Source organism: Vulpes lagopus, chromosome 18 (assembly GCF_018345385.1).
Source record: "Vulpes lagopus strain Blue_001 chromosome 18, ASM1834538v1, whole genome shotgun sequence".
Taxonomy (NCBI): domain Eukaryota; kingdom Metazoa; phylum Chordata; class Mammalia; order Carnivora; family Canidae; genus Vulpes; species Vulpes lagopus.
In genome coordinates this window covers 11,299,220-11,312,826 of record NC_054841.1, presented here as the reverse complement: position 1 = coordinate 11,312,826, position 13,607 = coordinate 11,299,220, and the positions used below count along the sequence as shown (strand labels likewise).

Genomic DNA, 13,607 nt, shown 5'->3' with positions numbered 1-13,607 from the left:
TGACTGCCAGATAGGGGATACTCTGGGAAAAATTAGCTAGCAGTCACAAACCCACACAGCCATGGGGCCTGGCCGAGTGCTTACCAGAGGGACCTGCCACTGTGCGTCTAGGGGTGGCCACAGTGGTGACCCTAACAGTGCACCCTGTTTGAAGGGGACAGCCACTTCTCAGCTCTACCTAGTAATCACCATGTGAGAATATGATCCCCAAATTACTAAATATTAAAAAAAATTTTTTTTTCACAAGAAGCCAGATTTCCAGATTTTATAGTGAATTTTCTAGTTTTTAAATGTTGACAACTTAGTCAATTTTTCAAAATGCCATGTAAGTCAAACATAATACCCACAGACTTCTGCACAATAGAAAACATAAAAATAACTGTTGCATGTAATATTTTATTGTAGCATTTAAGATTTAATTTATTTATTTGAGAGAGAGAGAGAGAGCACAGAGGGAGAGGGAGAAGCAGACTCCCCGCTGAGCAGGGAGTCTGAAGTGGGGCTCGATCCTAGGACTCTGAGATTATGACCTGAGCTGAAGGCAGATGCTTTACGCACTCAGGTGCCCCAGGAACACATTTTAAGTTGGACTTTTAGCTCCTGGCCTTTCAAAGACCAGCCATGAAAGTGGGGAGGAGAGCAGCTGATGGCACAATGACATGACTCCTGAGACTCCGACCTCAAAGAGTTGGGTCATTCATACTTGAGACGAGTCATGCTCACTGCCCAGAGGGCTCTGTCCCGATATAGATCCCCCCGCCCCCAACCCAAGCTAAATGCGTTCTATGACTTGTGCAAAGCATTTCTGCCCAACTTTTTATTATGAAAATTTCAAACATAGAGGAAAGGCAAAGCATATACCCGTGGACACCCAAATGACCACCTCCTGGACTCTGCAATTACTGTCTCACTGCATTTGCTTTAACCCAGATCTTTCCATCCGCCTATCTCACTGTCCATTCATCAATCTCTGCTGGTTCCTGCTCTGGTTTCAGTTCAGGTTGCTACAGGGACTGTGACAAAGGATGGTACTGGGCCTCTCTTAGTACAACTGAAACCCAACACAACTAGTTTTTGTGTGTGGGGGAAAGAAAGGGTTGTTGGCTCAGAGAACTGAAGTGTCCTGGAATGATGGCTTCCAGCATGACAGCCCCCTGGGGTCCATGCCATCCAGGGATCTCTCCTCCCATCGTGTCTGTGCACTCTTCCAACCAGCTTCATCCTTGGTCCCACTTGTCCCACGTGGTAGCGCTGATGGCTCTGGGCTCATGTTGCCCCCACTCTAGCCAGCTCTGCCCGAGGGCCAACCTGATTCCCAATGACCTGGTGGAATGCCCGGTGGTGGCCCTCTTGGACCAAACTGGGGTCCCCTGCCTGCTCCTAGAGCCCCATTCAACTCTGTGGGAGGAGGGGAGGCTCCCCAAAGGAAAATTGGGGTGCTGTTACCAAAACCAGGGGTGTGGATGCAGAGCAGAGAACCGTGGCTGTCTGCTCAGCCGCACTGTCCCCCGGAATGGAGGGAAGGGCCAGTGGAGCCACACCCCACAATGCACAGGCCATTAAAGGCTCCCAGGTTCCCCCTCCCTCGCCTTTGTCTTTGGGGCATTCAGAATATGCTTTTTAGACCTTCTTTTCCCTTGAGGCCCTTGGTGTTTTGCCCCAAGTGAGGAGAGTGGGAATTAAAGACAAGGAGAAGGGATCCCTGGGTGGCGCAGCGATTTGGCACCTGCCTTTGGCCCAGGGCACGATCCTGGAGACCCGGGATTGAATCCCACGTCAGGCTCCCAGTGCATGGAGCCTGCTTCTCCCTCTGCCTGTGTCTCTGCCTCTCTCTCTCTGTGTGTGTGTGACTGTCATAAATAATTTTTTAAAAAAATTAAAAAAAAAAAAAAAGACAAGGAGAAGAGACAAGCTCCATGTCGAGAATGCAGCAGGAGCGCCTCAAAGTCGGCTGCCAGCGGAACAGGGCCTCCCAGGTTGGCAGTCGTCTGGTGGTGTTACCTTTCTTCCTCCCCCTCGCCTTCCTCCTTTCCCCCCATCCTGCCTGCCTTCCACAAATATCTCTAGGCCATACTCAGTACAGATCCTGGGACTCACTCCCTGGGCACTCACAGTGAGGGCGAGAGGCAGGTGACATGTGGCAACCTCTGTGAGGACAGGGCAAGTGTGGAACTGAGCTCTGAACTGAGACATGAGACTGTCTTTCGGGCTCTGCTCCTCAGCTTGGGATCCAGAGGCTGTCCTTGAGGTAAGCGGGTATCCTGCATGAGTTCACATTAATCAAACACAGGGAGCTGCCAGATTATTGACTTACAGAGTAAACTGTAGCTGGCCAAGGCAACTAGGCCTCTCCTCCCACTGGCTCTGCTCTGCCTGAGCCCAGACTCACGTGATTGCGCAGGGCTGCTGGGGAAGCTACAGTGGGCAGAGCCCACCGCCTGTTCCGGGTGAGTTGCTCCCCCTTCCCAAGTGTGGTGAGGGCAGGAAGCAGAGGTGGCTAGTCTCTGGCTTCCTTCTCTACCCAGGTCTGCCCCCTTGGGGGTCTCTGTTTTGTTGTGGAAGGGGGCAGACCTCATCTGTCTGCTGAGCTAGAAAGAAAGCTGTGCTAGGCATGTTGTTTGAGGGGATTGGAAGGCACACAAGAACTCTTGGGGGTAAAAAGACAAACCGGTGGAGCCAATAGATCTTCCAGGCTCCTGAGGTGGCCCATGAGGCCCTGCCTCGCCTGCCAGCTTCGACATCTCCTGCCACTCACCTTCAGGAGCTGCTGCCATGCTTACCTTTCTACTTCTCAGGCCATCAAGCTTACTCCCACCTCAGAAGCAGCTTACTGCTGTCTCTGTCCCCAGATCCTGGCTTGCCATCTGCTTCTCGTCTCGTAGATGCTTGTTTAAATAAGTGTCATCTCTTCAGAGAGGCCTTTTCTGACCAGCCACTCTTAAGTGGCCTGTCCCCTTGCCCCCGCCAGGTCACTCTGATCTTCCATGTAACGCTTGCTATTTTCCAAATTGGCCTTGGTCTCTGGGTGCTGTTGTATCCAGTGTAGCAGTCAGGAGTACGGACTCTGAGCCAGACGGCCCGGGTTTGGATCCTGGCTCTGCCACTTCTTAGCTGCTGTCTGACCCTGAACAAGTTACTTAACCTCATTGTCCCTCAGTTTTCTCTTATGTAATCAGGGTGGTAATAGTACCACCCCACATGGGAGTGGTGAGCTCTGTGGAGTAGTGAGTGCTCAGAACAGTGCTTGGGACATAAATGTTAGCTGTCATTATTGGCCTCGGTGCCTGAAACATTTCAGGCAATTAATACCTCTGTGTTGGAGAGAATGACACCTTCCTGGGCACCATTAGGGGACGCTGCTGGCCGGGGGGGTGCAGCCCTGGCATTGGTGTCTACAATCCATCCCCTTGAAGGACGCCAGAGTTGCTGCTGACTGTTGACCATGTTACAAATCTAAGTGGCAGGTACGATCAGTCACAGGTGGCACTCTGGTGGCAAGGGGAAAGGCAGAGGTCACACCTCTGGTTCATGGGCCCCGTCAGGGAGGCCCCCCTGGGCCATCATGCTTCTGGCTGCTCTGACAAGGAAGGCTGGGATGTCTGTAGTATATTTTAAGCAAAAGTCCTCCCAGCCATTATCAATCCAGTAAAGTCCTAGGACTCGTGGTGGGAAAGCAGGCCGTTCCTAACAACTGCCTGTGGAGTGGGCCTTTACTGCCTTTGGCACAGGGTCTGCCAGCAGATACCGTAAGTGGGAGAGAAGACACCCTCTCCTGTTGTTACTTCAGCTCCAGTGTGTACTAACATGTTACACCAAGTACAGTTTCTGGCTTTGCTGTTTATTTTGTGGGCCGAGTGATAAAGCATTCCGAGTGACCCCTTCCTTTTCTCTTCTTCCAGCTTTGCATTTGGCTCCCTGATTTCTGCTGTCGATCCAGTGGCCACTATTGCTATTTTCAATGCCCTTCACGTGGACCCAGTGCTCAACATGCTGGTTTTTGGAGAGAGTATTCTCAATGACGCAGTCTCCATTGTCCTCACCAAGTGAGTATCCTTTCTTTTTTTTTTTTTTCTTTTTTTTTTATTTATTTATGATAGTCAGAGAGAGAGAGAGAGAGAGAGGCAGAGACACAGGCAGAGGGAGAAGCAGGCTCCATGCACCGGGAGCCCGATGTGCGATTTGATCCCGGGTCTCCAGGATCGCGCCCTGGGCCAAAGGCAGGCGCCAAACCGCTGCGCCACCCAGGGATCCCGTGAGTATCCTTTCTTCAGGGATGGCATTCAAGTGCCCTTGTATCAGAGGGACAAATGTTCCCATGCAGCTGCGTGTACAGCTGCTTGTCCTCTAGGTGATGGGTTCACACGCTCCTAGGTCTTCTGTCCTGACGAGCCCTGAGGCACCCCAGCAATACTGTCAGGGCCCAGGCTGATCAGAGGCGAACCTGCCTTTTAGGACCTACCTTTCAGCAGTGCTTTCAAGTTCAGCTTCTTGTCAGTGTCCCTGGGGGTAAATATTAACCAGAGTAGTCCCAAGCCCCACTCTCAACTTCTGATTCAGTTGATCTGGGGTAGTTCCGAGAACTTAGGTTCTTAATTAGCTCCACAAATGATGAGGGAGCAGCCGGTTGAGGGATCTATGTTTGGACAGCCTCGGTGCAGACAAAAGCCGTAGACCAAAGACCCTGCTCTCCCAGTGAGGAGTTGTTGCACATCACCTTCCTTTTCACAGCTGTAAAATAGCTAGTGATACTAACAGGCACCCCAACTTGAGATGCTGTTGTGTGAAAGCTACTTTGGAAACTGTAAATCTCTTTCAAATGTTCATGGGTATTACCACCCTTGTTGATAGGATCTGAGAAATTATAGATGAATCCTAAAATGTCAAGAAGCCATTGAGAAAAAGAAATGAATCTAAGATCATCTCAGATGCATTTATCTGACACAGGGCTCTTGTCCTTGTCTTCCTCTTTTCCTTGTCTTTTGTGGTATTCATTCATTAGCATGTATGGGCGAAAGACCCAGACAGTTTTACCAAAAACAGAGAAGGCACAGACAATCAAAGCAATTGGAGAAAAGAGCCCTGGACAGTGTTTCAAGATGGGCTAAGAGAATTTTAGGAGCCAGTCTGTGTTCTGCTAAAGAATAGACTTTCCATGATCTGAATACTGACTTGACTTCTTTTGTGGAGGGGTTCCTGGCTAAGCATAGCCACTCTGTTGTAGTCAGCATTTTCTTAAAAGCTTTATTACAGACGACATTCTGAATTTTTATGTCGGAATAAAATGATGTTTTATAGTGGAAGGAACCTGAACTCAGGTTTTGGAATCAGGCTGACCTGGGTTCAAGTCCCATTGATGCCACTTAACAGCTGTGTGACCCTGGGTCAGCTTCTTTACCCCTCTGAGCTATGTGTTTCCCAGCAGTAAAGTGAGGGTGATAATGCCCCAGCCTAGGATTGGATTCGAGGATTGAATAAATACGATGCTGTGTGAAGAGCACCGGACATAAGTTCATGTTAGGTCCTTTCCTCTTCTTTGCCTGTCCCCCATTTACTGTTTCCTGTGTTTGTCCTAGTTTTGTCCCACTTTTGCAGGAAGAACTTTACCAAATGTTGTTTAATTGCAAGAGGTGCTTAGCAGACCTTAAAACAAACAAAAAACTTTAAAATATTTTTGTTATTCTAAAAGTAATACATTTATTCTTTATATAAAATTTAGAAAACAGGGAGAGAGAGTACATGCATTATTACTATCCAGAGATAATTATAGTTGACAATTTGGAAGTATCCACGCATTTTGTAGAGATGGGCTTATACCCCATATACTGTATTGTAACTCTTCCATTGAGCAGAGTTGAAAAATAATTGTCCATAACCTCATTTTACTGGTTACAGAGTATTCCTTTCTATGAACTTACTGTGATCAGTTTAGCAAGTTCCCCACTTTTGGCTTTTTAATGTTTCTCTTGACAAAAATTTCTGGAGCTTTATTAGGCAGTTATCATACATCATGCTATAAGACCTTTTAAAAATCTGATGGCATTATTTTTTCTAATTTAAGATCTACCCTGAAAGCCTTTAACTTTTGGGTTTTGTCTTTTGTCTCATGTCCTGGCTGCATGTATTGAACATTTGCAATGAAGAATTTTGTCCAAATTGGTGGTGACATCATGAGTTATTTTTACACATTAGGAGCTCAGCTCCTAATTAGAGACTGCTTTGTCTCTAATTTGTTTTGTTTTCAAAAATTCATCAGAATTAGGACGTTTTCTGAACTTTTCCAGGACTCTGCCACAAGAAGGTTAAAGATGAGGAGCTATTTTTTTTTTAATATTTTATTTGTTTATTCATGAGAGACACAGGGAGAGAGAGGCAGAGACACAGAGGGAGACGCAGGCTCCATGCAGGGAGTCCAATGTGGGACTTGATCATGGGATTCCAGGATCATGCCCTGAGCCAAAGGAAGACACTCAACTGCTGAGCCATCCAGACATCCCGAGGAGCTATTTTCTTTTGAAAATGTGAAATCATGGAGTCACTGTAACCAGCCAGAGTTTCTTCCTGGAAAAGTGTTTTTGAAGGCCAAGATCGCCTGTGATGACAGTTCCCAAAACTGGATGTGTGGGCCACATGCATATGTAATGTCCAGCCCCCACCTCACCACTGCTGGTCTCTAGGCTGGGGTGGGTGTGCTACAGGCTGGCTGTCCACTTTCTGCATCTGGTGAAGGCCCTCTATTGCTCAGAGGCCAGCTGGACTTGCCAAGGTCAGTCCAAGGTAGAAGAAGGATGCTCACAGAGAGGTGAGCACAGTGCCTTGAGTACAAGAGGGAGACAGACTCTCTGAGGGATTGGAGTGAGGCTTCTCAGCCAAGATGTCTTGTGAGCCAGTAGGCGTTTTCAGATTGGAGAGGCAGAGGGGGCGTGGTAGGCCTGCCTGTTTTGAGGGGGTGAGAGAGCAGTACAGAGGGGATTGTTGTCACCTTTGCTTGGTCAGAAGGTAGAATTACGTCTTATTTCAGAGTCTACTTCATAAATGATCACTTTCCAAGTGACCTGACACATTTATATTTGCAACTGAATATGTGAATGAATTATACCCCTTTTTCGATGTTTTCATTTTCATAAGTGCCAGAAAGCTATCTTCTGTTTCTACATTGACTTTATTAGTTTTAGCTTTGATTTGTTAGTATGACCATTTATTCTTATAACGATTGCTGTAGAGGAAACCTTTTTGTGCTCTCTAGCTGCAGTGTAAACTAATGAGATGGATCCTGACGCAGCATTGTCTTGTTTTCTTTAAAGTGTGAGAAACAAAATATGTAGAAATTTACCAGGCCAGAAAGAGTCCAGATTCTACTTTCAGTTACCCTGAGTTCAGAAACCATTGGCCTCTGTCCTGGATCTGCTGCTATCCTTTAGTGTAGCCTCACCAGCGAGAGACACTTCCATGGAGCCTCTGCATGAAAAGAAAGCAGTGGCCCCAACCGGTGAACCAGGTGAACCAGCTGTGGCAGCTCTAAGGGGTGGGGGCTGGGCACTATGTGCAAGTGGCCTACAGATCTGTTTGGGAACTATGGGTGAGTTTAGCCTTCAAAAACACTTGTCCAGTGAGAACCCTTGTTGGTTCTCAGCACTCCTCAAGGTGGGGGTATTAACCTGTGGTCTGTTGGGCTAAAGAAAGGGATGGAGGACGTTGTGCATTCAAGTGAGTTTGGTAAACGTTTATGTGAAAAAAGTTAGATTTCTTTTTTTGTGGGACTTTTCAGAACCTTTATTATACTAGAGCTGTGAATCACTGCTGAAAACTTTCTGAGATTATTTGACCAAGCTATCCTCTTATCAGAGATTATCCTGCTTTGAAATTATACCAATTCATGAAACGCTGATTAAAGAAGCTAAATATTTTTATGGACAATTCTTTGTTTTGTTTACTGATCCAACAAAACTGTACTGAGTGTCTTTGCATACCAGGCTCTGCCTTAGGCCCTGGACGCGTAACAATGATTGAGATGGACATGTGAATGACAACCTTAGCACTTGCCATGAAGTCAAGCACCAGGGGAGCCTATAATATGTGAAGGGGTCAGAGCAGGTGTCCCCAGGGAAGTGACACTGACAATGGGTTCTGAGGAACAAACTAGGGAGTTAACTAGGGTCAGGGAGCAGTAAAAAGTGACCTATAGAGGGGTGCCCACCATAACATTGGGGCCCTCCCTGGATGAGGAGGAGATGGGGTCACGATATATGGTGGACAGAGTCAGGTGTTGCTTAGACTGGGCTTCCTTTTTTTTTTTTTAATTTTTATTTATTTATGATAGTCACACACAGAGAGGCAGAGACACAGGCAGAGGGAGAAGCAGGCTCCATGCACCGGGAGCCCGATGTGGGACTCGATCCCGAGTCTCCAGGATCGCGCCCTGGGCCAAAGGCAGGCACCAAACCGCTGCGCCACCCAGGGATTCCCCTAGACTGGGCTTCCTCCTAAAAAGCAGTAGATGGTTTGATGGGTTTGGACAGACCAGTAACCCAATCAGATAGTACATTTTAACGGCCAGTAAGTGGAGAATGGGTTGGTCCCTAGGAAGACAAGGATGTTTAGAAAGAGCCCTGAGACATAAGGCCCAGGACGGAGGATGGTAAGGAGAGAGAGGGAGAGAAGTGGCTGGATTTGAGAGGTCATCTGAAGGTAGGATCCATTAGGAGGATCTTTAATGAGAGTAACTCCATCGTCAGGGTATAATGGTTTTCCCTTTGAGGATAAAACCATTAATTGAATTTAATGGTTTCTGACATTTTAGTGTTTTGTGATCCTGAAAGGAAAATCCTTTCAGTTCTTCTTCCTAACAGTCTTCTTAAGTCCACTCCCTCAGCCCTTACTCTCGGAGTTCCTGCCGTCACTTCAATTCTAGGTTTTATCACAGGGCCTGCCCCCACCGGAAGCACTCCGCATGGCTCGCTAGGGCCTTTGGGTTGCAAAAGCCACTCCTGACCTTGGTTCCTGGCCTCTCACAGGTCTGCCATGACAGCCACTCTGGCCTTATCTCTTGTTGTTGTTCGCCTCCCCTCCCCGGCCCGTTCCTGGGCTCTACCTCTACTAATGTGTGGAATTGAATGCTCCCAGAATGGGCTCCTTGGCTCTGCATGTGCTGTTCCCTCTGCCGGCGGCACTTGTCCTCATTTCTTCACCTGTGAACTCTTCTTTTTTCCAATTCTGAAGCCAACCGGCATGTTACGAGAAAACTCCTTTGGGCACCACCCGGCTGAATTAGATGCCCACCCTGTGTTTCTGCAGCCCTTTGCCCTTCCCTGAGGTGGTCATTTGTTTCTGCCTTGTTCATATTCCTTACCAGGCTGAAGGAGCCCCTGCAGAGCAGGTCCTCTGCTCTCCTCCCTGAAACACCCTCCCACACACACCCCTGCCCCCTACCCCCAACCCTGGAAGGTAACACAGTAGGTGGTAGTTCACAAAGTAGGTGAACCAATAAGTGGCCCAGCCCAGTGGCAGAAGGAATGAAGGAGCGCATAAGCAAAAAATCAGTTTTGGGTTTTAGTTGATTTCTAATAACTTTGTCTATAACATTTTAACTTCTTTCTGTTTTTCTTTTATTTCCTAGCACAGCTGAAGGTTTAACAAGGAAAAATATGTCAGATGTCAGTGGGTGGCAAACATTTTTACAAGCCCTTGGCTACTTCCTCAAAATGTTCTTTGGCTCAGCAGCACTCGGCACTCTCACTGGCTTAATCTCTGCATTAATATCCTTTTAATATGATGAACTAGCATGGCTGAGAAGATTTTCGTAATTAGATTCATTTCCAGCCATTTCCACCCCTGCTTAAGAGGCCAGTTTTAGTGTAAGGCTGCATTTGAAGGACCTTTACGTGGTTTTGGCTTGGGGAGCACTTTCATTGACACCCAACCACTTTTAGATGTGACGTGTACAGTTTAGGGCCTCACTTTTCAGAGTGTCTTGATCACACACACCATTGGCTCTCAGATCCCACTGTTGTGGGAGCTTGCTTCTCAGTTGAGAAGATTTTCTGTTTCCACTGTCTCCTTTTTCATAGTCAGAAAACTGGAAATTAATTTCCTCTGAAAATACTAAATTGAGAAAGTCTTTATTACCCCACTGAAAGTGATTATCTGGACGTCCAGAAAAGAGACTTGCAAAGTGGGTCCATCCAAGGTATTCACACTGGATTGCATTGTTCAACAGCCCATACACTTGCTGTTCCAGCCAGAGGAGGAAGGAGGCTCATTAAGGCCAATGACACCTTCATCGCTGTAGAAAATTCATCATGTTTAAAATAGGAACAGGCACCAGACCATTTCTGTGGGAGCCCAAGCCTGCGTCTCAGGGAGTTGGCCACCTGGCCCTCCTCCATGAGCAGTTTGGTCCACAGATGGCCGGAAGAGCCACCCTTGCCTATGACAGGCATGCTTGTCTGCCGTCCTATTGAATTTTCCTTCACCTCCTTTGTCCAGAAGTCTAAAGGCTCTGTTGTTGGCTGACAGCTTCTCATATTATACCATAAACAGAATGGAAAAGAACTTTTTCTAGTTCAGTATTTTCCTCCATATTCATCTTTCTCTAAGGGGAGGGAGGATGGAGAACCTTCGGCGGTGATGAAGCCAAGTAGATGGGCTCAGTGAGTCCCAGCATAGGCGTGTGGGCTGTATTTGAATAGAGAGAAGACTCTCCTTTCATAGGAGCAGGAGTTTAGAAATCTCCAGGAATAGGAAAGAAAGAAGGTCCTTCAGTGGGGCACTTTACCCCAGAGTTCTGGCCACTCCATCAGCTGTCTCATCAGACGTCAGAGGAAGGGGATAAAGGGTGATGCAGCCCCGGAAGCCCAGGCCCTCCTGGCAGCATGGGCTGTCCTCAATCTGGCTGCTTCCTCAGCTTTGCCCCAGCAACCCCAGCTTTGCCCCCGTAGCTCTGGCACATTGTCAGCCTTTCAAGTCAACATTTTTAAATGAGTTGACTTATGTTGATTTTCATTTATAAATCCCCACCATTTGTCTCAGGAATTTACAGTTGTTAGTATTTTGTCCGATTCCCTTTCTTAAAACAACAGTCTGCCTGCAAAAGGAAAAAAAAAAAAAACAGATTTTCATGTGTTACCCTGGGATGTTCAAAAGCCTTTCACATCCGTTGCTTACCCTATATATTTGGAAGGCAGCAGTTTTGTGACTTGTCTACATCTCCCATCAACTGTCCGTTGGTTCTTTTTCCTTGACAACTGTTATTTACGTGCTAAAGCATATTGACTTGAGGAAAACGCCTTCCTTGGAGTTTGGCATGATGATCATTTTTGCTTATCTTCCTTATGGGCTCGCAGAAGGAATCTCGCTCTCGGGTAAGTGACAGAAATGTTGAACTGCTGGGGTTGATGGCATGTTGTCCTGCCTGGTGAAAGAGGTTAGATCAGTGGGGTCCCTTTTTTTTTTTTTTTTTTAAGATTTTATTTATTTATTCATGAGAGACAGAGAGAGGGAGAGGCAGAGACACTGGCAGAGGGAGAAGCAGGCTCCCTGCAGGGAGCCTGATGTGGGACTCATCCAGGGACTCCAGGATCCTGCCCTGAGCCATTGGCAAATGCTTAACCGCTGAGCCACCCAGGCATCCCAGTGGGATCTCTTTCAATCACAAGAGACAGTCACAACTCTCAAAAGCTTAAGCAACAAAGGGGATTTACTGACCCTTGACCTGGGTCAATTCAGGTCTGGCTGGATTCAGGGTCTTGGTGTTGTCATGGTCATGTTTTCTCTTCACCCACTGTCCTGTAGCAGAGATCAAAATACTCATCCAGTGGTGCCTCTTTCCCAGAATATGGTATCTAAAGAGCCTTCACTCAAAGGATGGGGTCAGACCACCAAGGGCCAGTCAATCCCCTGGCCTGCCCCCAGCCTCTATTGAGCTGCATTCTATCACTATAGTTTTGCCTTTTCCAGAATGTCCTACAAATGAAATCACATAGTATATAGACTTTTGTGTCTCCTTTCTTTTTTTTTTTTTTAATTTTTATTTATTTATGATAGTCACAGAGAGAGAGAGAGAGGGAGAGGCAGAGACGCAGGCAGAGGGAGAAGCAGGCTCCATGCACCAGGAGCCCGACATGGGATTCGATCCCGGGTCTCCAGGATCGCGCCCTGGGCCAAAGGCAGGCGCCAAACCGCTGCGCCACCCAGGATTCCCTGTGTCTCCTTTCTTTTAGTTATAGTAATGTTGTTGAGAGACATCCATGGTTTTGCACTTGTCAGTAGCTTATACACTCTTACTGCACTACATTTTATTCATTCATTTGAAGGAGATTTGAGTTTTTCCAGATTTTAGCTACGAACATGTGTGCATATTTTCATTTATCTTGGATAAATACCTATGAGTGAGGTGGCTGGGTGATACAGTGAGTATAGATTTATTAGAAACTGCCTGCTGTTCTCCAAAATGACCGGACCATTTTGCATCCCCACAAGAATGCATGAGAGAGTTCCAGCTACTTCCTGTCCTCATCGACACTTATTTTTTTAAAGTTTAGCCATTTTGATAGTTGTGTGGCAATTTGATTTTGATGGACTTTGGTATAGTCCTCTTTATATTCTACTTGGAGTTCATTGAGCTTCTTGGGTTTATACTTTATGAAGTTATAGCTTTTCACGAATTTGGGAAAATTTTCCCCATTTCTTTAAACACTTTTTTGTGTTCTCCCATCTCTTCTCCTGTTGAAACTTCAGTTACTGAAATGATCAACAATATACTGTCATCCCATAATACACTTGGCCTTTTTAATTGTTTTCAATCTTTGGTGTTTGTGCTTTACTTTGCCTGGTTTCTTTTGCTATGTCTTTATGTTCACAGATCTTTTTTTCTGCTACACCCACTGTCCTGTTAGTTGCATCCAGTGTATTTTCCACTTCAAATATTATGGTATTCATCTACAGGAGTTCCCCTTAAGTAATTTTTTAAAAAATATTTATCTATTTATCTATTCATGAGAGACACAGAGGCAGAGGGAGAAGCAGGCTCCATGCAGGGAGCCCGATGTGGGACTCGATCCCGGGACTCCAGGATCACACCCTGGGCTGGAAGCAGGTGCTCAAGCCGCTGAGCCACCCAGGTGCCCCCCCCTTAAGTCATTTTTGTATCATCCATTTCTCTCCTCATCATGTTCATGATTGTCTACTTTTTTTTTTTTTTAAGATTTTATTTATTTATTCATGAGAGACAGAGAGAGAGAGGCAGAGACACAAGCAGGCTCCATTCAGGGAGCCTGATGCAGGACTCGATCCTGGGTCTCCAGGATCGCGCCCTGGACTGAAGGCAGCACTAAACTGCTGAGCCACCCGGGCTGCCCTACTGTCTACGTTCTTGAGCACATGGAGCATGTGTATAACAGCTGCTGTAAATCCTCGTTTGCTAATTCCATCATCTCTGTCAATTCTAGGTTGTCTTTGGTCAGCTCACTTTTCTTCTGCTTATAAGTCATATTTTCCTGTTCTTTGCTTGCTTACTAGTTTTTGATTGAATACCAGTCATTGTAAATTTTATTATGTTGTCGAATACTAGATTTTACTGTATTCTTCGCAGAATTTGGGGTTTTCTTCTGCTG

General features: G+C 46.5%; 1 protein-coding gene across 3 annotated transcripts in view; it reads left to right on the top strand.

The window, feature by feature from the left end:
• SLC9A8 (solute carrier family 9 member A8) overlaps positions 1-13,607 on the top strand; it is a 79,756-nt gene that overhangs the window by 45,038 nt on the left and 21,111 nt on the right. For all 3 annotated transcript variants that reach the window (XM_041732635.1, XM_041732634.1, XM_041732633.1), the window contains 3 exons: positions 3,900-4,043; positions 9,614-9,752; positions 11,252-11,357. In XM_041732635.1, the coding sequence (XP_041588569.1) occupies positions 3,900-4,043; positions 9,614-9,752; positions 11,252-11,357 (389 nt within the window). The remainder of the gene's footprint in view (positions 1-3,899; positions 4,044-9,613; positions 9,753-11,251; positions 11,358-13,607) is intronic.